Source organism: Blastomyces gilchristii, assembly GCF_000003855.2.
Source record: "Blastomyces gilchristii SLH14081 genomic scaffold supercont1.29, whole genome shotgun sequence".
Taxonomy (NCBI): Eukaryota; Fungi; Ascomycota; class Eurotiomycetes; order Onygenales; family Ajellomycetaceae; genus Blastomyces; species Blastomyces gilchristii.
In genome coordinates this window covers 542286-564284 of record NW_003101653.1, presented here as the reverse complement: position 1 = coordinate 564284, position 21999 = coordinate 542286, and the positions used below count along the sequence as shown (strand labels likewise).

The 21999-nt window shown below is 43.5% G+C and overlaps 7 protein-coding genes across 9 annotated transcripts in view; 1 reads left to right on the top strand and 6 right to left on the bottom strand.

The window, feature by feature from the left end:
• BDBG_17883 (uncharacterized protein) overlaps positions 1–694 on the bottom strand; it is a gene marked incomplete at both ends in the record, with an annotated part of 1104 nt that extends 410 nt beyond the window's left edge. The window contains 2 exons of the mRNA XM_031725508.1: positions 270–273; positions 354–694. Of these exons, the coding sequence (XP_031581054.1) occupies positions 270–273; positions 354–694 (345 nt within the window). The remainder of the gene's footprint in view (positions 1–269; positions 274–353) is intronic.
• Positions 695–3839: 3145 nt separating this feature from the next.
• On the top strand, positions 3840–7302 carry BDBG_08845 (alpha-amylase A type-3). 3 transcript variants are annotated; one of them, XM_031723753.1, is made up of 9 exons: positions 3840–4621; positions 4706–4744; positions 4802–4917; positions 5006–5114; positions 5172–5400; positions 5472–5616; positions 5696–5842; positions 5918–6158; positions 6292–7302. In XM_031723753.1, exons 1-9 carry the CDS (start codon positions 4457–4459, stop codon positions 6571–6573), a joined length of 1473 nt encoding a protein of 490 aa, XP_031581051.1. In that variant the 5' UTR covers positions 3840–4456; the 3' UTR covers positions 6574–7302. The 3 variants fall into 3 exon arrangements, with proteins under 3 accessions (XP_031581051.1, XP_031581052.1, XP_031581053.1); XM_031723752.1 differs by having other exon boundaries at positions 5472–5634; XM_031723754.1 differs by having other exon boundaries at positions 5472–5634; positions 5918–7302.
• Positions 5395–9332, bottom strand: BDBG_08844 (Aha1 family protein). The gene is made up of 5 exons (XM_002620771.2): positions 9132–9332; positions 8528–8878; positions 8370–8452; positions 7621–8276; positions 5395–7385 (listed from the first exon to the last, which is right to left on the bottom strand). The coding sequence occupies exons 2-5, from the start codon at positions 8748–8750 to the stop codon at positions 7367–7369; spliced, it is 981 nt and encodes a 326-aa protein (XP_002620817.1). The 5' UTR covers positions 8751–8878; positions 9132–9332; the 3' UTR covers positions 5395–7366.
• A 4-nt stretch (positions 9333–9336) lies between these two features.
• Positions 9337–14917, bottom strand: BDBG_08843 (uncharacterized protein). The gene is made up of 3 exons (XM_031723751.1): positions 13737–14917; positions 13206–13618; positions 9337–13082 (listed from the first exon to the last, which is right to left on the bottom strand). The coding sequence occupies exons 1-3, from the start codon at positions 13742–13744 to the stop codon at positions 9649–9651; spliced, it is 3855 nt and encodes a 1284-aa protein (XP_031581050.1). The 5' UTR covers positions 13745–14917; the 3' UTR covers positions 9337–9648.
• A 344-nt stretch (positions 14918–15261) lies between these two features.
• Positions 15262–17018, bottom strand: BDBG_08842 (2-deoxy-D-gluconate 3-dehydrogenase). The gene is made up of 4 exons (XM_002620769.2): positions 16547–17018; positions 16017–16465; positions 15726–15897; positions 15262–15659 (listed from the first exon to the last, which is right to left on the bottom strand). Exons 1-4 carry the CDS (start codon positions 16667–16669, stop codon positions 15633–15635), a joined length of 771 nt encoding a protein of 256 aa, XP_002620815.1. The 5' UTR covers positions 16670–17018; the 3' UTR covers positions 15262–15632.
• Positions 17019–17124: 106 nt separating this feature from the next.
• Positions 17125–17424, bottom strand: BDBG_17882 (uncharacterized protein; the record flags this gene model as incomplete). The annotated part of the gene is made up of 1 exon (XM_031725507.1): positions 17125–17424. The coding sequence occupies one exon, from the start codon at positions 17422–17424 to the stop codon at positions 17125–17127; it is 300 nt and encodes a 99-aa protein (XP_031581049.1).
• Positions 17425–18474: 1050 nt separating this feature from the next.
• On the bottom strand, positions 18475–21978 carry BDBG_08840 (V-type proton ATPase subunit A). Its single transcript, XM_002620767.2, has 5 exons — positions 21671–21978; positions 21521–21599; positions 21222–21457; positions 19362–21156; positions 18475–19285 (listed from the first exon to the last, which is right to left on the bottom strand). Exons 1-5 carry the CDS (start codon positions 21797–21799, stop codon positions 18945–18947), a joined length of 2580 nt encoding a protein of 859 aa, XP_002620813.1. The 5' UTR covers positions 21800–21978; the 3' UTR covers positions 18475–18944.
• Positions 21979–21999: the final 21 nt, after the last annotated feature.

Genomic DNA, 21999 nt, shown 5'->3' with positions numbered 1-21999 from the left:
TAAAGAATTTATCAGAGTAGATATTCTTACAATATTGACTTTATAGTTATAAAAAGTTTCTTAATATCTGTGAATACTATGACTTTGTGTATAATAAAACTCATAACAATTTTCTCTAAGAACAGAAAAATCAGTGTCAGAAAGAGAAGATGAAAAAAGAAAGACTTATAATTTCAATACTGTTAAAAAGAGAGATGATTCTCTGATATAAATAAATAATTGTCTCACTATGAATATTTAAAATGAACATAATAATTGATATCTGCAACTGAGCTTTAGATAGTTATATCATACATAGTCTTTATATAATAAATTGTTCTAGAGATTGATAAGAAGAGCAAAAGTATATATACTAAGAAATGTGATTCATTAAGTCTATACAATATCTTCTTGAAACAGAGAGAGCTGATAATGAAAGTAGAGATGATAGAAACAGAGAAAGCAGAAGTAGTAGAAGTAAGAATCACAGGAACAGAGATAGTAGAAGTGAGAGAATCAGACACAGAGACAGATATAGAAGATTGAAAGAGAGCAGCAGAGAAAGAAACAGAGAGAATAGAAGAGAATATAGAAGACTTAGTCACATATGATACAGATAATTTCTTTATTATTATATCTCTCAAGTTCTTAATTAATAATTTAACATTGAAATTACAATCATCAGTGAACACAGATCTGTCAACATGTGAAGATTCTATATGAATTAAAACAAATATATCAGCATCTGCAGTTATATAAAATAATCAAGAAACATAATCAGATGCCTGCTGAAGAAAAGAGAGTTGAGAGTGTATGAGAAGATGAAGAAGATATGTCATTCATAGTAGTATATTCTGATAATTGTTAGAAGATAAACAAGTTCTAGTCATATTTCACAACATATTATACTTACTGCTAATAAACTGCTCAGTATAAGCACTATGATAATGCTTATTATGAGAATGAGAGATCATCATCAGAAACATGTATAATATGATAGATAAACAGATAGAAGATGTTAAACAGAAGAAGAAGCAGAAATCTTGAAGAAGAGAATAATATTCAATAATGATAATAATGAAGAAGATGATTGAAGAATGAGAAAAGTTAGTGAATAAGAGATATAATATAGTAAAAGTTTCTTTATAAGAGTGTACACAGAATGCTAGCTGAATCAGAGATAGATTATATAATTGTGAACACTAGTGATACACTAATCTGTATAAAGCTAGAGTGTATATTCTGATCATGTGAGTGTGACTGAATCTGATAAGAGAGAATGTGATTCAGAAGAATATATAATCACTGAATAATAACACAGCTACTTCTGAACTTGCTTACAAATGTAAAGAAGCTATAGCAGCCACCAATTAATTTAGTGTACAGTATATAAGAAGTCAGTGTATGTCTGTAATTGTACACTGACTCAAGCAACCTTTGAATCACAATAGTCAGAGAAAGATCTATAAATTATAAAGAATCTTATAAAATAAGAAACTGTGCTACAGTGTATAGAAAATCACATTATACAGAAAATATTTTCAATATCTTTATTCTTCATCTTTAAATAATCATTATTAGTTATAATCATGTCTAAATCTTCTAATTACACTGAGAAGCAGTTACAAAGAGCTGTTAATATATATAAAAGTAATTTAAAAGTAAAAATCATATCTCTGTTATAAGAATTCAAAGTCTTATATATTATCTTATATGAGAGAATTAACAGAAAGAAATCAAGAACTATAAGAATTTCACTGAATTGAGTATTGAATGACAATCAGAAAGAGATAATTAAGATATAAATTTATCAGTTAAATATTAATTTTTATCTATTTATTATCAAGTATATCAAAGCTGCTGTGAATCATATATTAAGACAGTATTATATAGATTCAGAGACTGCATCTCTCACAGTAAGTAAGATATAAGTATATTAATTTATCAAATATCTATCAGATTATGAATAAATTAAGTAAAAGTTTATAAATTTAAAACAAGTATTTTATAAGAATATAAGCTTCATTATTAACTGATTTAATTAATATAAAGCTGTCTTTAATTAATATTATTTTTTTCACTGTGATATCTACAACTTTGATAAGATTGAATTTTAAGAAGAAGAAGAATATAAATAGTGAGTTATAACTATCTTTAGAGATATAAATTTCATTATATAATTATTATACTTCTGTAAATTAATAATAATAATAAAGTGTATTAGTATAGATAATATAGTATTAAATTCATTAATTATAATGAAATTGAAGATTTATCTAGAGAATTAATATATATACTTTAACTTATCTGATAACTATGCTATCACTACATCTAAGTCTGACTTTACAAATGATAAGATTAAATTTAAATAAATCAAACAGTTTAATAAGATGGTAAAAAAGCATTAAATAAGCAGTCATTGACTGCTATTAATAAATAATCATGATTCTCATCTTATAAAAGAATTCATTTAATACTGTAATCTTTATAAGATTATTCTGTTCAGATTCTTATCTTATATAAGTTACATTCTATAATCTCTTAATAATATATCTTTTCAGCAGTATAAGTATTATCATATAAAGACAGCTAATAAGACTGCTTACTATAAATATAAGTAGTATAATAATAGATAATTTCTTACTAATCTGAAGAGTGTTTAACTGTAAGTATTTAAATCTAACACTGTGAGAGCTGACTTTATTAACTGTGAAATATATTCAGTTAATCATAATATAATTCTCAATTGATTGAGACCTCTTATCATTAATAATGCTCTGAATCTCAATATATATAATAATGATAATAATATATATAATCACTTTATCTTATCATCTGCAGATCAATTATCAACTATCTTCTTATAATTAATCTTCTCAGAGATAATTGTAAAACTATATTACTAAATTAATACAGCAGTCAAGATCTTAGAAGATATGAAGAATACTCTTATATCTGATTTAATAAGATAATTGAACAAGATCTTTAAGAGTAGTATAATTCAGATGAAATTGAATATACACTGTGAGAATGAACTTAGAGATCATTATTAAATAAATAAATATCAGATTATTAAATTCTCTCACAGACAGATATAAGTAGATGAAGTTCTCACTATTAAGAATGTTAATTATAAGATTACAATCTGTAGAGTAGATGAGATAAAAAAGATATTTAATAAGAATTTTTAATTAATTGAAATCAAATCTATAAAATCTACAGTCACTTAATTATAATAAGATAATTCTATAGAATCTTAATCTACAGTGAATTCTACATCTTCTAATAAGTATATAGATAATATTTATATTATAGATAGATATAATAATGATTATTAATTAATTTTTAAAGATTACTATATTTAAAATATTTTTCATACAGTGTGATTTTCTGTATGCTGTGACACACTCACTAGAGAGAGTGAGTAAGCATGATATAATTAAAGATTAAATATATAATAGTATTCAAGCTGAGTTATAAATAGTATTTATAAACTTCAGTCTATATAGTTATGTGTAGTGAAGAGCTGCTAATTCTATTAATTATATAAGAAATAGAAATAGAGATAAAGAATTCATAAGAAGTAGAATTTCTTATATATTCTTTTCTCTCTAAGACTTTATCTATGAAGTCTTTTACTAAGTGATTTCATAGAATCAGACTCAGTACTGCAGTAATACTTACTAAAAATTCTTTATATTTATAAAAAATCTCAGTGAGAAAAAATCTCTTATTATTATACAGAGAAAAGAGTTTATTACTCACTCACTAGAGAGAGTGAGTAAGCATGACATGGTTACATTTTATCTTTCTACTGTGAATACTTCTAGTAGTTAACAGTACATATCATGCCAAGCTGCAAAAACCCGAATAATCGCCTGTGAGCACTTATTCTTACAGTTCAACTCTAATCACATTCACCTAGATGCCTCTCCCCACTCAAGTATATAACTCTTATTGAATATATATGAACTCCTGTTAATTTCCTGCACTGTCACAATGTTTTCAGGAGACATGGAACCAGCTTCACTCTTTGATTGATATTCACAGCTCTCTCAATGATGAATTTTGCCAGTGACACATGAAAAAATGTGCTTCCTAGCATGAACATATCCCAGCTCCTGTCAGGCAGCATGCATTGGCAATAGCCATATATTTGGCCATACGATACCCCAGTTACCCCGCAGGAACCCCGGATTACAGGATATCCGGGGTGGAAATTCTCTGCAAGCATTCCGATTATTCTAGTTAACAGAATGCCTCATCCGGAGCTAAGTCCGCTCTCTTGCGGGATGCCGACATAAATACTACGAGTCCGGGAATTGTCGATCTTAGCGTCGTCCACATTTGAAATTTAGGATGCCTAAAGTTGTTGAGACGAAACAAAGGAGGAATCGTCATGTTCGAGATATAAAAGTGGTCAAATTCCTGGATGACTGTTTGAGTATACAAAGGAAACGCACTATTATCTGTCATCATGAAATTCTCCACCAGTGGTTTAGGGGCCATTCTCGCTCTGTCAGAAGCAGTTACTGCTGCAACTCCGGCAGAATGGCGTTCGCAATCGATATACTTCCTTCTCACGGACCGGTTTGCAAGAACTGATAGCTCTACAACTGCTCCATGCAACACCGAAGATCGAGTAAGCTACCAATTTTCTTACTTCCAAGGGCACAGTCCATTCTTCCTCCCAAATAACGGGTTGTCCAAGCTGACATTAACGTAGAGATACTGCGGTGGGACCTGGCATGGAATTATCAATAAGGTACACCCAGGAGCAGCTGTTGTTTCTGATAGCCACCTAGTCTGATACGTTTGAAAGCTTGATTACATCCAGAACATGGGGTTTTCTGCTATCTGGATTACCCCTGTGACAAAGCAGTTTCCCGAGAAATCTGGATATGGGGAAGCCTTCCACGGATATTGGCAACAAGATATGTAAGTCGCAATGTCTACATTTCCCTGGGAAGTGGCTTGTATTTGAAACATGGTTGTATGTGCTGCTTACATTGCTCTTTTCCTTTAGCTACAATGTGGAACCTCATTATGGATCTGCAGACGATCTCAGGGCATTAAGTGCGGCATTACATGATCGCGGCATGTATCTCATGGTCGACGTAGTTCCAAACCATATGGTACGCAAGAAAGCGCAACTCGAGCAATTGTCTACCCTGGTCTCACAGCTTCTTTAGGGTTATGCTGGTCCAAGTAGTAGTATGGACTATAGTCGATTCGTTCCGTTCAATAGCAAAGGCTATTTCCATGCTTATTGCCCTATCACTAACTACGACGATCAAGCTAATGTCGAAAACTGTTGGCTTGGGGATAATACAGTGTCGCTTCCGGATCTTGATACTGGGAATCCAGAGGTGCAAAACATCTTCAACAACTGGATATCCGCTCTTGTTTCCAATTATTCTAGTGAGTGACAGCGCTATTTAAATCATTTCCGCAGTTCAACACCCTACTCTGGGAACTAACAATTGTCGCAGTTGACGGCCTTCGAATTGATACAGTCAAGCATGTACCGAAGCCGTTCTGGCGGAAGTTCAATGATGCAGCAGGTGTATATTCCATGGGAGAAGTATATAGTGGTGACTCAGGGTACACCTGCCACTATCAGAATTATCTGGATGGGTTGGTGAACTTTCCAATGTACGATCACGGATATTTCTACTACCAAAGAAATATGGCGGGTTGGCTAAAATATTCGCAGTTATTACGCTCTCCTCGAAGTCTTCAAGTCTCCTGGCGGCAATATCGCAAATCTATACAACATGATCAACACAATGAAAGACAGCTGCGCAGACTCCACTCTGCTAGGAACGTTCGCTGAGAACCATGATACCCCAAGATTCGCAAGGTATGTGACGCCCAAACCTGCCCAGGGCACGCCTCCTCGGCCCTCAACATCTCTAACATCGGTTTACTATCAAAGTTATACCAAAGACATGTCTCTTGCCAAAAATGCCCTGGTCTTCACCATTCTTGCCGACGGGATTCCCATAGTCTACGCTGGCCAAGAGCAGCACTACGCGGGGAGGAAGGACCCAGACAACCGCGAAGCAACCTGGCTGTCGGGCTATAACACCGAAAGCCCTCTCTACCAGCTCACCGCCAAAGCCAATAAAATTCGGAAGAAGGCCATCGCAGACGATCCCAATTATCTTACGTATAAAGTAAGTGCCAATTGACATCCTTACTCATTGCCATACGACCACCCGCCCTGCTTGCTCCCTTCGCCCAACCGCCCCCACACATGTTCCCCTAAGCAGTAGTCTCAAATGACCTTCTATGATATAACAAATACAGAACTATCCCATCTACCAAGACAAAAGCACCATCGCGATGCGCAAAGGCTTCGACGGCAAACAAATTATCACCGTACTCTCTAACCTTGGCTCTGGCGGTGCTTCATACACGCTGCAGCTGGGTGGGACGGGGTATCCGGCCGGTATGCGTGTTACGGATATTTACACGTGCACGACTGCCGTGGTGGGTTCTAATGGGCAGGTACCAGTATCTATGGCTGCGGGAGAGCCGAGGATCCTGTATCCGAGTGAGAGGCTTGTTGAGAGCGGGATATGCGGGTGAGAGATTAATGGAAGTTGAAAGGAAGGAAACTTTACGTGGGAATGGGCTTTAAGAGGGGGTAGTGTATATCTGGAAGAAAGCTTCTCGGATTCCAGTCCGGTCTTAAGGGCTGAAATGCGTGTAAACGAGGAAGTAATAATCGATCCCATAAATAACTTTGCGTGCTGCGTACACTTAATCAACTGAGCCACACTTCACAGAAGAAAGAAGAAAGGTAGTATGCAACTGGAGCGAACTCAACGACATTTTACTCTTCTCTACCTTGACTAGGGTTGTGAGAAGGGCTTCTGGAAGTGCGAGAACTCTATTCACCAATCACAATGCAAATTTACCTCAATTATTGAATTGCTAGCAAGGTCTATCTAGATGGAATTTGATCTGCCCACGTCTCTCGAACATATTTCCTCGGGATGTCTAGACGCCTCCCCAATGCTTTCAGCAATGGATACAAATAGCAAGAAATAGTAGGCAAGAGTGGAAAACGACCCTGGATCATCTTTCGGCACCGCAGATCGATTTGAAGCATCCTTCCTGTCTTCATTTAGCCGTTGACTGTGTGTGGGGTGATCCTAAGAAAAGTAGTCGCATTTGCTCGTTTGTTCGATAATATGTACTTGATTTGATATTTTACTGGCTTCATTGAGTCAGTCAAATTTTTATATATTTTTCATTTCATACCTATTTCGTAGCTAGTGTTGTTGGATTTCAAAGGAATTATCTGAAAAAAACGAGAACGTCTTAATTTTTATTTATTTTTCTTTTCTTTTTTGACATTTAAGCGGTTTGGAATATATTATAGTATCGTGCCAAACCTACACCGAGTAGCAGGAGGGAGAGGGAGAAGGGAGGAGTCAGTAAATTTGTCCATGAATGCTGAGATTTCGAAGGTGAGAACGAGGGTCGAGCACGGAAGACACTCAAGGTGTTGGCGGGTGAAATATGTATGAGAGTGGGGGAGAGGAGAAAACGTGAATAAATAATCTTAACAAAAAGAAAAGAAAAGAAAAGAAAAGAAAAGGGGGAAACGGAAAGGGAATTCGAACGCACCCAAATGTCTGCTTAATGCTCCGAACATAGTATCCCTCCCAGTTCCGCTTGACGACGTCCTCCTGTCCGACAGGAACGCCATCCCACTTCACGCGCATGTTGGTGACCCGGTCGACATCATTCTGATCAAAATTAATCTCTTGCGTGCTGTAGTGTCCCTCAGGCCACTGCGCAAGGCGCCATTTCTGCACAATTAAGATCGGAGACTCTAGCTTAACATATTCGCCGTCTACATTGCCGTCGAAAATCGAGAATTTACCGCCAACCTTTGCGCCGTCGAAGAGTTGAGGGGCAGCACGAGTGAAAGCGGCGATGCGCTGGGGGTCTGTGAAGGTCGTGTAGAGCTCTTCTGCGGTAGTGCGGAATTCGTCTACGGCGGTGACGCTGACAGTATTAACACTGGAGGTGCGTGTGGTTGTGGTGGTAGGAGTGGAAGTTCTTGGAGTTTGGGTGCTGCTCTGGGGGACATGATTTGGTGTCGCAAAGCCGCTGGAAGGTTTGGAGCCGGGGGCATGTTGAATATCCTTTCCATGCTCAGCAATCAGAGCAGGGGCTAATTTTGCCAACTCCTTGCGGATTTCAGGGACGAGTTTCGAGCGGACAAGGTCTTTCACCGGCTGCTTCGACGCAGATTCGGAGTAGATGCCAATTTCAAACTATTCCAAAAAATTTCACATCGTGTTATAAACGAGATCTTCACGCTACAGCTAGAAATGAAAAAGCATCAAGGGTCTAACTAGGGAACGTACGACATACTCGTCTTCCTCGGTATCGTGCGCAACCTCGGGGACATTGATTGAACCGCTGACTTCTTCGTCGTCACTTGTCTTACCTAAGAACAGCCTTATCTCAGCTCAGGTTCCAGCCGCATAGAGAGCAATGCTGTTGGCGAAAGAGGCATTCTAACCTTCATATTCTAATTGTAATTTAACATCAAATAATGTGATAACCTTGCCCTTCCGCTGGCTGACGTCTACGTCGCCATCGAGGCTAACGACCTTCTTTATCTGAGCAGTCACTCCATTTTCCTCTGCAGAGATGGTAGTAAGAGTCTTTTCCAAATATTCCTTGGTCCAAGCAGAAGCATCCTTGTTCACCCAGTGCCAGTTGTTAGGATTGTGGAGCACCATTTTATTCTATTAATTTTCGGCAGCAAGTCGAAATTTGTTTTTTATGTCTCTACTAATGGGATATTCTGATCTGAGGAGCGGAGTGCAATAGATGTCGGTTGGGAATGGCTCTTTTTAGCTGTAGGATTCTGGTGGAAAGAAGCAATGTTAGTTTAGCAAAAGAAAAAAAAATTCAATCCAACTCCACAAAAATAAACCACACAAAAGAACAAAAATTGCGGGAGAAATTAAAATATCAGAAACAAGGCTATACAAGCCATTGCAAAAGCTAGTCCGCAGCAAACAGAGTACAAGTCTTTCTAGGACTGGTGCCAGCTATGAAGTCTCATCATGAAAGGAACGGTTGGTAATATTAGAGAAAATCGGAGCCGGAATACTCACAGTTGAGATGGAATCAGTTGATCGGTTGAACTCGGCCGGGGAGTAGATCAATACAACAAACAACAGTGAACATGAAACTGAAGCGTGAGCAGAGAGGGTTGTACTGAAGAGGAGTTGGTGTGTTGGAGGTTTTTATGTGTGGTCGGGAATTTCTCACCTGCAACTTTTGGAAAGCTCTAGAAAGACAGGAAAGAACCGAAAATTTGGGGAAGCTAGATTATATAATACTTGGCACGTGATGTATTTCTTGGCATCTATCCGAATGAGGGTGGGGAAAAGTAGGGGTGAAGTATATATAGGGCGCAAGGTATATATATATACATTGAAAAAAACATAATTCATGAAAGCATCGAACATAAAACGAGGGTTGGGTATCTTTGCGATCAAAACGGATTAGAAAAGCCAATCGTACTACAGAGGAAAACATGTTCACCCTGAACCTTCAAAAGAGCAAAACAATCGCAAATCAAACAAGGGTCTCAAAACAAAGTATAGATAGATAGCAAATCGATCCTTTTTAAGATTGTTCGAACATTGTATCATCCCATCCGCCCTGGTTCACAAGATCCTGCTGCACACGCGTCTTCACATGACTCATCTCCTTTCCAAGAGCCTCAGCCCATTGCTCCTCGACCATTGTCACCTTATCCTTCAGATCAGCCGTCAACCTCTTCTCTTCTTCCTCGCTCGATTCCGTCATTTCCCGCTGTACACTCTCCAACGGCTCGCCCGATATTATACGTTGGACTTCCATAACGTTGCAATTCGCCGTCATGAGGCTAGTTTTTACTTCATGTAATAGGCAAAGTAGGTTGGTTTGCGACTCGATGATTTGATATGTCGATTTTTCAGCGTGAGAGAGAAGGGAGTAGAGATATTGTAGAGGGAACTGGTAATAGCTGGGGTTCTCTGCGTACTCTTTCGAAGGTATCTGGATAGAAAACGATCGAAGGTCCTCGGGGATTTTTTGGAGGACCGTCACCAGGGACGGTGCAATGTCCCAGAAGGCTGAAAGCTGGGTTTCCACACCTCTGCCAACATTTTGTTCAATGACTTCCATGAAACTTTCAAAGCGCCGTAGTGTTTCCGTGGCGAACGTCAGTTTCCGGTTTTGCGCATCCTGCGAGAAAAAAGAGTCTGTCTCCTGAAGTTTCTCTTCGTTTTTGGTCTGTTTATATGGCAAGGTGACGATTGCTCGATATCGCTCGTTGCGTTCACTCTCGAGGTTATAAACCTCCCGATGTAGCTGTTCAAGTGCCTCAAACAGCCACTTGAGCTGTGTCAGCTTCTCCAGCAGCTCTGGTCGTTCATCGCCTTCTTCCTGCGTTTGATTGGGGGTCCCATTTTGGGTGGAATCGAACAGCTTGCTTCGGAGGCTGTCAATACAGGTGGTCGTGATGTCGATCCGGTCTGTGAGTATGCGCTGTAAAGGCTGGAACACTACCTCTTCGTAAGAGTCGAATTCGGCTTTAACTAACTCCTTTTCGCATTTCTGCTCTTTGACAAGATGGACTGCCTCAGCCTCTGCGGCTTCTGCATAAGATAGCGTCCCTTGCTCTATGCGGGTATTCATGTCTGACCTAAATGCGCGTCGAGATTCCTTCATTTTTATTTGATGTTCATGCTGAAGTTTTTGTAGTTTTATCTGGTGCGCCTGTTTTGTTTCCTGGACTTCCGTGAGGTCACTGACAGACCGCACTGTACTCCGGTAATACAGGAGATCAGGATGTTTGTTATTAACTGCAGGGTAGTGCCTAGGGTACGGCGGTGGAAGGGTAATGAATCTCGAGATATCCAACGCCGGTAACTGGCGATCAATATGAGACGCGATCGCTGGCGCTCGAGGTACAGAAGGATGCCGTTCTAAGCCCACTTTCTCGGGAGGATATTCGTTTGGCGCATACGTAGCGGCAAAGCCAAAGGCAGGAGGGTGAGCGTGGGATTGATTGCCGTCGATTAGCCCAGTAGAAAAATGTTCCTGTTGCATTGCTTCACGCACTTCCCGAGGCACACCCATGTACTTTGATTCCTGTTTAGACCGTCGGATCTTTTTCCCGGAGCCTCCACTTTCAGACCCAGTTTGTGACTCCCACCAGCGGCTTGGAGCTCTCCCTCTAGAACTAATTTCATCCTCTCTTACACTAATGCTGCCTATCGGAGATAGGGATGGCTTGTAATTACTCCACCATCCTGATTCCACACGCGTTTGTGGAAGCACAGGTGAAAAGCGAACTGGCGGGGCTACCCGAGTACTGATACCAGCCGATGGGGAATCCTTTGTATGGACGCCGTTGCGAGGGCTAGAATCTGGTTGGAAAAGCCTATCTCTAACCCTTTGTACATCAAATAAACCGGCTTCACAAGTACTTGCATGGCGTTCTTGTCGTATTTTAGACTCAGATACGATGAAATTAGCAAAGAGTTCCAAGGCTTCAACCGCGGTGGATGCGGAAGCTTCTTTTTCTATAAAATCACGATGCCGCTGGATAGCATCACGCATGAATTCGTCATTTGCATATTCCATCAGCCTACTAGACCGTGATAGGCGGGATGAAGGCCTACTTTGACCCAGCGGAGTGTGTCCCTGCTCAGCAGAGCTGCTTGTTACCGTAGAACTACTCCGTTCCTGTATGGCTTGAAGTGGTGGTGTTGGCAGCGCCCTCGGTGGCATATTTGGAGTGGTGACTGATGCATGCAAAGTTGGCGATTGAACGTCACCGCCAGGAGAAAAGGGAGGGGTTTGTGCATAGTTGCTGGGTTGGGTGAGGAGGGTTTCAAGTGATGGTGTCGGTTGTTGCCTTGGAGTTGACTGAGCAGAACCGGCTGATGTTAAGAGGGGGAACGGAGACTTCACTGTGGATGCAGTAAGTTGGCCATCTGACTGGGCAGTTCGTGGGGTCCGGGGTGCATTCTTCGTTACGGTGCGACGACGCATAAGTCCACGACCCCCCGGGTTCCCAAGGACCAGGTCACGAGGCCAAGTAGAGTCCGATAGGTCGTGACTTGTGTTACGAGGGCCAGCATTTTCTATGGTAGAAGCATGCTCTTTTCTGGCCTCAATTCTACGCTCTCTAATGCCCTTTGAGCTAACGGCCCTCGTTCCCGGAGCTTCGTTTCTATGATGTATGGCTGATTGCGGTCCGCGGTTGTATTGAGTCAAGCGAGCCAATTCATCCACCGGCACATAATCATTTGTATTTTGAGACATCGAACTAACGCGCTCTCTAGAACTTTCGGACCGCCCGCCGGCAACAACGTTCTCATCAACCCATCCAGCTGGTGTAGGTGGTACTTCTCCAAGGCCGGTTCCCAATACCGGTGGTGATCTATGTCGACTTGACCGGTTTGAGCCATCTTGGGAATGACCTCGTGACGATTCTCTTGATTGGTTCCAAGTACCATTAGGTGGTGGTCCAGGGGGTGGAGGCGGGAGTGGCATCCCTGGCTCCCAACGACCGCGCTGTCGATTAAGCCATGCTTGTGCCGCATTACCATTTCGATTTTGCCCTATATCTCCCGTAGAAGCTGCTCTTATCGATGCTGGAGGGCGTATAGCTTCATTCCCAGAGCCATTGTCATGCGGCAATCCCGAAGATGAAGATCCCAAGCTAGAAATGCCACCACCCGTATTGAACGGGGGATTGCCCTGGCCACTCTGTCCTATATAATGTGAAGGGTGGGCACCCGCATTCGGGACACTTGGTTGTAGGTTATCACTAAGCATGACATCAGAACTATGAATCATCGATACAGGCCTGGGTCGAGATCCAGGGTAGCGATATCCGGAAGCTGGCTCCTGAATTCTCGCGGGGGCTGGCGAATTGTACTGAGCTGCAGTTGCCAGTGGAGAAACACCCGCGCCCACGGTTAGTCTAGGGGAAACATCAGCGCGTGTCTCTTCCGGCTTTGGGTGTCTCGGGGAGTACGGAGGGGGAGGTATGGACGTGGCATCTACATCGGAATATTTATTAGTCTCCCGCTTCTAGCGATATCACTCATCATCTCAAAAACTAATCCATCGCACCCAGCGGACAAGGAATAGGGAATTAGAGATGAGAATAAGAGCGATAATACCATTCTGGGGAGCAAACGCGCTCACCCCCGCAGCTGGGGAGCTATTTGCTGTGATAGGACCCCATTCCTGGGGGTTATAGGCTGCGTTGTAAGAGACATGCCTTGATGACATTGGGGTGGTAATCGCACTCATTTCCCCCGATGAGGGAGTGAACGACGACCTCATTGGAGAAAATGGACTAGAAAAGGAGTTCATTGAGCTCGGAGTCGGTGCGTAACTTGGACTGGCAGGAAACCCAGCGCCCTGGAACTGGACACCGCTCAAGGATGTAGTAAGAGAAGGTGGCTGTGCAACATTCTCCCGACGGCGGGGAAAGACCTGCGCGCCAGAGAGGGGCGGAGCGGAAGGAGGGACAATTAGTCGAGGAGGATTCCGCTGCGGGTCTGACCCTCCCGTCCTAGAGTCTGACCAGCTGGTAGTAGAGAACCCACGATCAGTCTACGCCCCTTACACCAGCACCGAGGGAGACAAGAGCACCAGAGATATGTATCTGAGACAGTACAAAAGGAATGAGAAGAGGACATGCTCACCTATTCATATCCACGAGTACAGCCGGAGGCGGCCCTGGCCAGGTTAGCAGCCACCCAAAGCATCAGCCCAGGCATAGAAAGTTAATAATAGTTAATATTAATAAGACGATACCAAGCAACCGTCACAAAACTAGAAAATTTCAAGCACGAGAAGCAGTGTCGACAAGCGTAGCCAGATCGTTCATTGGTGTTCAGGGAGGATAATCTCACGGGAAGGCCATTCAGACAAGCGGAAATCACCAAATCCACTTGGGAAAAAGTCACGTCCAGCCGTCACCACCGCGTGAGTTATTTTTATTCTCTGCAGCCAAAGTCCACGCTAGGGGAGATTGAGCTGGAAGGCTGCCTTTGAGTGGCCAGTTCCCAGTCTCTGGATCTTGAATTTAGAAATCCCAGACCGTTTTGGGCTGCCGAGAGGCCAAGAAGCCAAAGAGAGGGCTAGGATTGTCCACTCTGAGGTTTCCTCTTCTGGAGGCCCTGGGAAGGGTATGACCTGTTTCGAAAATTGCTTGAACAGAGAAATGGCTGGGCGATCTCAGCCTCTTAGCGTGGCGGTTGGGCTTTCTGTGCCCAGTGTGCTACTTGATGATTTGGTCCTTAGCAAGGGGGTGATCAAATGGTTGGAGGCGGATCCTTGCCTAGGTTGCAGGACGCCATTGCACACATTCCCAGCCACGCAAAACCGGGCGCTTATGGAATATGTTGATTTGCCAGTTCAAGTTGACAGAACAGGCAGCATCCGTTGTGGTTGGCCGGTTTGCTAGGCTCGATGCACAAAGGTTGGCCCCAATCCCGAAATAGCAGCTTTTTCAATATGCAACACAACACTACACTGCTCAGTGCTGGCAGACATGCAAAATACAGGGTCGCCCATGCTCAACCCAGGATCAACAGACCAACTGGTAACTACGACTATTCCCAGCACGGAGGTGGAGGGAGCGGTTCACTTGTTGGCAGACGTCAAGGGATGAGGTCGGTTGGTGCTCTGGCCACGAGCTGCAAGCGGCTTGAGCGAGAGGGTATTGGTAGTTATGGTATAGCACGGCAGCCTGTACTCTGTACGGTACGGCGCAGGTATTATTATATAATATTATGATTTCCATGATTTCCATGATTTCCACCGCTTCCCCAACTCCAATACAATTATTAATGCTGGGGGGGGCTAGCCGGAGCGTAATTTTGGAAACCCTTTGTTTTAGCAATCAATAATGAACAAGATGGAAGGAAGAACTTTGCGGGATTCTATTTATAGCTACGCGCCCTTGGCCGGGATGCCAGGAAACCTCGGCCTCGGTATCTGCAGACTTACGAGTCACCATGCGCGGGGTAGTATCAAATGTGCGAGGGAAGACTCGGGGAAAGGCCAAAATAATTGAAAAACTATATGAGAAAACGTCTCCGATCTGATAAAAATCTATCTGGGGGAATCGTACGTCTGTAAGTCTGCTAAAAACATTGCAGAGATTCTCTCACTGTATTCCTGGCATTTCAAGGATCATGGAGGGTACTGGTACTTTGCTACTCCGTAGTCGAGGGCGAAATGAGATTGCCGTTTATATCACATATCGTTGGTAGTGGACTCTAAGCTGCAAATGGCTTTGCCTTTAAGTCATCTACGTTACTCTGCCCTTGGTTGGTATGTGGGTTCAAGCCAATATGAGAAGAGAACTGGTTTACTCCGTACTTCGAACATCGTGGATGAAGGCTGCCGTCTTCGGCACAATCGTCGCGTTTCAGCGATTCGATAATGCAGCAAGAAGAAGTGAAAGAAAGCTTCAGGGTTCAAGGTTGGGCTTTAAGTCCTGCTAAGCTGACATGAGATATAACTAATCTAATAATTCCAAGTTCTATAACTAGTGGCTGCATGCGGCACGCTTGTCCAGGCATGAAATTGTCTCAACGCCCACAGAAACCGCCATCAACCTAACTCCCAGTTAGTAGAATCCATAGTCAGAGGGTGATATCCCCCCTTATCAAAAAGAAACATACCGTCAAAATCTCTCCGCTGACATAGGAACTAGCTTCACTAGCCAGAAAGACAACAGGGCCCTTCAGATCTTCTGGTTTCCCCCAGTGCCCTGCAGGAATCCTGTCTGTGATGCTCTTTAGATACGCTGGGTCGCCAGTTACTGTGTCCCGATTCATGTCTGTTGCAATGTAGCTATCAGGATACACAAAAGTCGAGATCTTCATCAGTAAAGGAGCGATAGAAGGAGGCATAAAACAGTACATAAAATCAACGCATTCAAGTAGGGAAACGAATGGCCAAATATATCTTACCCTGGCGCGATTGCATTTACATTAATCCCCTTCGAAGCCCACTCATTACTCAACGCCTTCGTCAACTGTCCTATGCCCCCTTTGCTCATCGAGTACGCTAGTACTTTCACGCCCCCAAAGAACGTGCACACGCTGGCCACATTAATAATCTTGCAACCGCGCATGTTATTTTCGATCCAATATTTGCCCATATCCCTACAGAGTGTAAACGGCGCATTGAGATTAACCTGCATGACCTCTTCATATGCCTCCTGCGGGAAGTTTTCGGCTTCGCACCGGCGCTGAATCCCCGCCGCGTTGACAAGGATATTGATAGCTTTGTGCTCGGCGGTAACTGCTGGAATGAGACGAGCTACAGCGGCTTTATCGGCCAGGTTGCACTGGTAGCTGTGGCATTTCCGGCCTGTTTTCTCGATGGCTGCTCTTGTGGTCGTGTCTGGAGAAGAGCCCTGTGGGTGGTTTGCTTGTCAAAATTGTCATTTCAGTTTTTAAATCGAAGTAATCTCATGCCAGCGACGTCTCTTGCGTACCCTAATTAGGATAACGTCTGCTCCCGCCTCCGCCAGGGCAATCGCCATAGCCTGGCCAATCCCTCTTGTGGCGCCTGTCACCAGTGCTGTCTTCCCTGTAAGATCGAAAAGGGAGGCCGCCATTCTTTTAGAAATCCTATCTGAGAACTATGCGTAAAGCGTGACCCTCAAGTCATATATCCGTCCCAATATTGGGTGAACGCCAGGGTATTGTTTTAAACGGCTTTTGGTCGCACAACAACTCATCTGCAGACGCTAGTTATTTATTTGTCGCAACTTGCGTGAGGACTTATGTCCGGACACTATCAAAATGTGGGGTTGGAATACGAAGTATAGTTACATGTGGCAACTAACAACCATGACTAGCCAGATAGTTATATACCGGTCCACTGTAAAGAATTTATTAAAAAGGACGCATCCTCATCTTGCAAGAGCCTTGTTATTGACATACAAGGGATGTTGTATCGAAAAATTAATTAAAAATGTTTGTATTTATTTCTTACGGGGGTAACAACCCAGGAGCTGGTCGGATTGATTAGAGTTAGGCCTCTGATTTCGTGCCAGTTCCAGGAATTTCCTCAATACGTCCTTGAGTTTACAAACAGTCCAGCGCCAGGTAAAAGAGTTCGGGGCCCAATTGGCCTAATCGCTTTCATGCTATGTAAGTCGACTAGAACGAGCTGGTTCCATTCCTCATCTACACTCGATTCACCAGAACCCTCGCTCTCGCCTCTAACGTTGATTATTGCCAAGTTAGCATCCAAGTAGCCACCTGGATTCGTCTCGATATAGCAAGCGTCCTGGTCGAATTCTTCTACCCCAATTGCGCCCAGAGTTTGTCCATCGCGGAGGGAATGGAGAACAGCACGGTTGTGCATCTCATCAACGCTCACACATCGTGCCCCATCAAGAGAGAGGTCAAGTAAGCGGTGGCCTTCGCACCAATGACATTATAGCTGGATAGATTCAGCCTCGTCCAAATAGAACATGTATAGCGGTGATCCATCTTGAACCTCTCCAACATCCAGAAGCACAAATGGGTTATTTGGATGGGCAACAAATCGCGCCCCATGTCCCGTGCTTCCCAAATCCACCTGAGAGATGACGGAGCCTATAGACGCATTGATAGCAAGAAGCTTGTCGGTATGATTCCCCCCCTCCCCCAAAATTCCGCAGTCCGGTTTATAGAGCCATAGCACCCTCCCGTCAAAAGAGAATTCCGCTTCTGCTATGTAACGCATGTATCCTTCAGGCCCATTTGCAAACTGGTAATGCCACATCACCTCGCCTCGTCGATTGATGCATCGGAGGGTAGACGGAGTAACGTACGCCGCAAGCATCCGGCCATGACTTATAGCAGAAGATTCCGGGCGGCCTGAGACGCGGAGCTGAATATCTGGGTCGCCCAGCACGCCAGGTAGCGACCTGTTTGTAAATGTGTAGACCGAAATTTCGCCGTCTTTCGAGGAGACCAGATCACGCAACATTGGAGGAGAGGTGGACGATGATGACCCCTCAGAGTTTGCTGCTTTTGAGGGTTTCAAGCGGGGGTTTCTACGAAGCTGCTGGGTTAAGCGCAGGCCGGTCAGGTCAGTCAGTCACTTAAGACTTTAATTGGCTATGTTGTATTCTCCTCGTACATTACAATTGAAAAATTATGCCAGCTCCACCAATAGTACAACTGTGCAGGGTGGTCATTGTGGCATACTGTGGAATATGTAAGTGTTTTTGCTGTGACATTTTACATCCTCCTGTTGTTACTTAACCTACGACCAAACACTCTGTTTATATTGGTTAGAACGTGAATAAGGTCTTTAGGTTATTTGATCAGTAGTAAAGCTGTTAGAACCTTATTAACCCTTTAGCAGTTGATTGAGGGAAGATGAATGTACCTTCATTTAACTTGAATGAGCTGATTAATGGTAATTCAGCAGACTCATGTCACATCTATCTCCAGTTAGCATTTTCACAAGCGAGCGTGCTGGTTTGATAGCTAGGTTTTTAATCATATGTATACTTAGAAGAAGGATATCTATATAATCTGTGAGACGAAATAAACCTCTTGCATTTTGAGGTTATGGCATGTGCCTCAAGTGCGACTGAAGAATAAATGGTTGCCGCCTTACCTTGTTTTCTGATTCTGTCTGGTTGTTTCTTTGATGGAGATTAGTGGGCGACAATGTTGACCTTAGAATCAGCCCCGTGGAGCAACTTGCAGCCACAAAGCAAGCCAAGTCAACAAAACCAGCTGGAGATCAAGACTTTATCTAAAATGTCACGTTGGGTATGGTACAAGACAGAGCTAAAGAGAATATGTACGAAGTGTGGATGAAGCCAAAGATGTAAGAAAATTATTACAGCCAGCTGCACATAAACAGTACGGAGAGATAAACCCTGCCTAATCTACCGGCTCCTCTTCTAGGAGGGTCTTGAAGCTAAATGCTAGGAACGGTATTCCATCACCAATGAAATGCTTGCTCATGGCCTCGACCCAGTGCAACCTAAGGGAATGTAGCATAGCGCTAGTGCCCTCCATAACGCAAAGAATCGCAAAAGTCAAAGTGAACCACATGTAAAAGGTGACAATGATCATGATCACTCTCATGACGTTAGAGTTCTGTGCGAAAGCGCCACCAATCGTCATAGTCCACAAGACTACAGAAAGCTGTTGATGGGCGAGGGAGAGGGCCCATAGTCGGAGGTACGATGCGGTATGTGAAACGCAGTTGAGACAGAACTCTAAAAGGAAGAGCAACGTTAACGACCCGATGAAAATGTCTAGGGTGGATGATGCCGAAGATACAATATTACTTACCGATAGTATGAATGACTTGGTGAATCATCTCCTCAGAAAACTCAAATTCCTCTTGCTCCTCCTCTCCTATGCCTTGGGTAATCATCGCCATACCGTCCGCATCACTGGCCAGGCTGTTCCGCCCGTCACCAGAAACACGACTGTCCTCATTCTCCTCACCATCCAGGGCACTCACACGAGCAGTTTCTCCGAGGCCTCTATATCCAAGTGCACGGGCACGATTATGCTCCCATCGAAGGTAAAATGGTTTCAAAAAGAGAAGGATCGGAATCTGAATCACAGCAATAAGAAGAAGAATGACTTGCACAGCTGCTTGCCCTGGGTATAATTGTTCCTCAACAGTGCCGGGTTTGAGGAACATGAAAATGAGCATATTTAACAAGCCAGGGGGCTGCTGGCCACGAGCGTTCCAGTCCACACACCACTTGTATATTATGGTGAAAGACAAATAGCCAAAAATAGACTGGAAGAAAATCATTCCGGGGACGAAATTACCCCAAATTTCTATGGGTCTTTTGAAATGGCGGCCGTTGATATAGGATAGGCACAGGGAATATGTCATGTGCGACCAACCCAGGAGGATACTCAACTTCATTTTGAAGCTGTTGGCGAAAAGTAGGTCGTTCTCGGTTCCATGCCACGCCCAGTCAAGGCCAAAAGGATATCTATAACTGCCTTTGAGGTCAGCGGTGACAGTGTCGCCTTGGTTAAAATGTTCCGGCCACTTCCACGCGCTTGGAAAGATTTCCATGGACCTGGAGAAGATATCATTGTATATCAAACCAGTGTACATCGAGAAGACACCCATCATAAGCATGATGTATCGACCATAGAAAGCCATACCCATGAGCTCATCCAACTTCGTTTTCAGCAATTTTCTTTCGAAAAGAATCATGCCAGTAGCAACCATCGTCATGAGCATCCCGTGACCGAAATCACCAAACATAACCGCAAAGAGGAACGGGAACGTGATGATCGTAGGAAGACCGGGGTTGACCTCTCCATATTTAGCCGTCCCGTAGGCGTTGATGATAACTTGGAAACCCTCTGTGAATCTGTTTGTTTTGATATAGGTCGGAGGAGTCTTATTGGTCCGAATCTGGTTGACAATTGTGGGCACAGACAATCCGGCACGATCGTTGACGTCCTGCAACGTTGTCTTGATAAGTGGAAGAGAATTAGTAGGGCACCAAGCTTCAGCAATAAGCGTCTTCCTAGCTTGATCGTAGGAAAACTTGTTGAGTGTGTGATAGGTTGCCTTCTCCTTCTTGACAATGATCATCCAAGCAGCAAGGGAGCGCGCAATCTGAGTTAATTCGGCATCCAATGTGTTTTTCGTATTACGCAGAAAACTGCCCACATCGCCTAGTCTAGTATTAACCTCGTGAATCTGATCTCGCCGAAGTTCGCTGTTTTCATCCACATTGTACAAGTTGGCTCCAAGGGACTCGGAAATTTTCCTGATCTTTGCAATTATTTCTTTTCCGTGGGCAAATATCACAAAGACGTTCTTGTGAATTTCTTCGTTATTGGACGGATCTATTATAGCCTCTGGGATTTCCGATTGGTTCATGTAGAGGTTTCCACGCAGAGTGCGCCACAGAATTCGCTCAAACGCCGCGATTCGATCTCTCGGAATAACACCGGCGACAAAGCCAATATTCATCACTGAGAAGGCCTGTTGATTTTCAAGATCACCGTTCTGGCCTCTTGTGGGTTGCTGCTCGGCGTCTCGAAGAAGGGGAGCCTCGTCGTTCTCAAACGACTGGCGGATCTCTTCCGTGTGACCGTGGGCCTAGTACGGGGTTAACCGCCATAACCGGAAGTAATATCATGAAATAAGTTAAGAAAGGAACGAACCCGATCAAAAAATCCACCAGCCTCCCTCAAGACCCATCGCCATTCGACTAGTTCAATTTCCCGTTTCCGCAAGGTTTCATAGCTCTCGTTCAGCGACGCGACTCGTTGCTCGAGACTCTCACTTCGATCAGCCAGTTCGTCGATTTCAGAGGCCATGGGGGCAGCTAAAGTGTTAGAAAACTCGGAGGATGGCCTCATCGGGATTCCTGCCTTTTCGAGCTGGGAGTGAAAGTATCCTACAACAATCCAACCAAAGTCAGCACGGTATGTTTCACGCATCTTCCGAGCATAGGACGTACGCAGTTGCCTCTCGACGTTATCGAGTCTCCGGATCTCGTTCGTAAATGTCCGCTGGAATGCAGTGGTATCAGGGTTTAACTATAGCAAGGAGTTCCAAGGTCAGCTACAAGTCAGCATTCAGAAACTCTCAGCATCCGGGATCGACCCACATCACGAAACTGGACCTGCCCAATTTCGCCCAAGGCACTGACGACCTCCCGACCGATTTCGTTCGCGATATATAGCTGGGTAAGGCTCATGTCCGCCGAGCGGAAGAGCGTATCTTGAGGAACCCCCATAATGGTAGAAGTTGCCTGGGGTCGGCTATCTCACCAATCCAGAAAAACCGCACTCAAGGTAAAAAAAAAAAAATAGCAGCAGGACAATATCTCTTGAAAGGAAAGAGAAGAAAAGAATGAAGGGCAGACGCGGGTTGATGTCGAGCGAGCTCACGACCAACCCAAGCGGTCCAAGCACTCCGAAGATGTCTACATGTCAC

Bases quoted from the DNA above. Each gene is read 5' to 3' on its own strand.
- BDBG_08845 (XM_031723752.1), top strand. From the start codon at position 4,457: ATGAAATTCTCCACCAGTGGTTTAGGGGCCATTCTCGCTCTGTCAGAA. The intron at 4,622-4,705 runs GTAAGCTACCAA...ACATTAACGTAG, and splicing joins CATGCAACACCGAAGATCGA to AGATACTGCGGTGGGACCTG. The intron at 5,115-5,171 runs GTACGCAAGAAA...CAGCTTCTTTAG, and splicing joins ACGTAGTTCCAAACCATATG to GGTTATGCTGGTCCAAGTAG.
- BDBG_08844 (XM_002620771.2), bottom strand. From the start codon at position 8,750: ATGGTGCTCCACAATCCTAACAACTGGCACTGGGTGAACAAGGATGCT. The intron at 8,453-8,527 runs GTTAGAATGCCT...GGCTGTTCTTAG, and splicing joins ATTACAATTAGAATATGAAG to GTAAGACAAGTGACGACGAA. The intron at 8,277-8,369 runs GTACGTTCCCTA...TTTTTGGAATAG, and splicing joins CCGAGGAAGACGAGTATGTC to TTTGAAATTGGCATCTACTC.
- BDBG_08843 (XM_031723751.1), bottom strand. The intron at 13,083-13,205 runs GTATTATCGCTC...ATTCCGATGTAG, and splicing joins CGCGTTTGCTCCCCAGAATG to ATGCCACGTCCATACCTCCC.
- BDBG_08842 (XM_002620769.2), bottom strand. From the start codon at position 16,669: ATGGCGGCCTCCCTTTTCGATCTTACAGGGAAGACAGCACTGGTGACA. The intron at 16,466-16,546 runs GTACGCAAGAGA...AACCACCCACAG, and splicing joins CAGACGTTATCCTAATTAGG to GGCTCTTCTCCAGACACGAC. The intron at 15,898-16,016 runs GTAAGATATATT...GTATCCTGATAG, and splicing joins GTAAATGCAATCGCGCCAGG to CTACATTGCAACAGACATGA.
- BDBG_08840 (XM_002620767.2), bottom strand. From the start codon at position 21,799: ATGGGGGTTCCTCAAGATACGCTCTTCCGCTCGGCGGACATGAGCCTT. The intron at 21,600-21,670 runs GTGGGTCGATCC...TCCTTGCTATAG, and splicing joins GGCAGGTCCAGTTTCGTGAT to TTAAACCCTGATACCACTGC. The intron at 19,286-19,361 runs GTAAGTAATATT...TCTTCCTTTTAG, and splicing joins CCAAGTCATTCATACTATCG to AGTTCTGTCTCAACTGCGTT.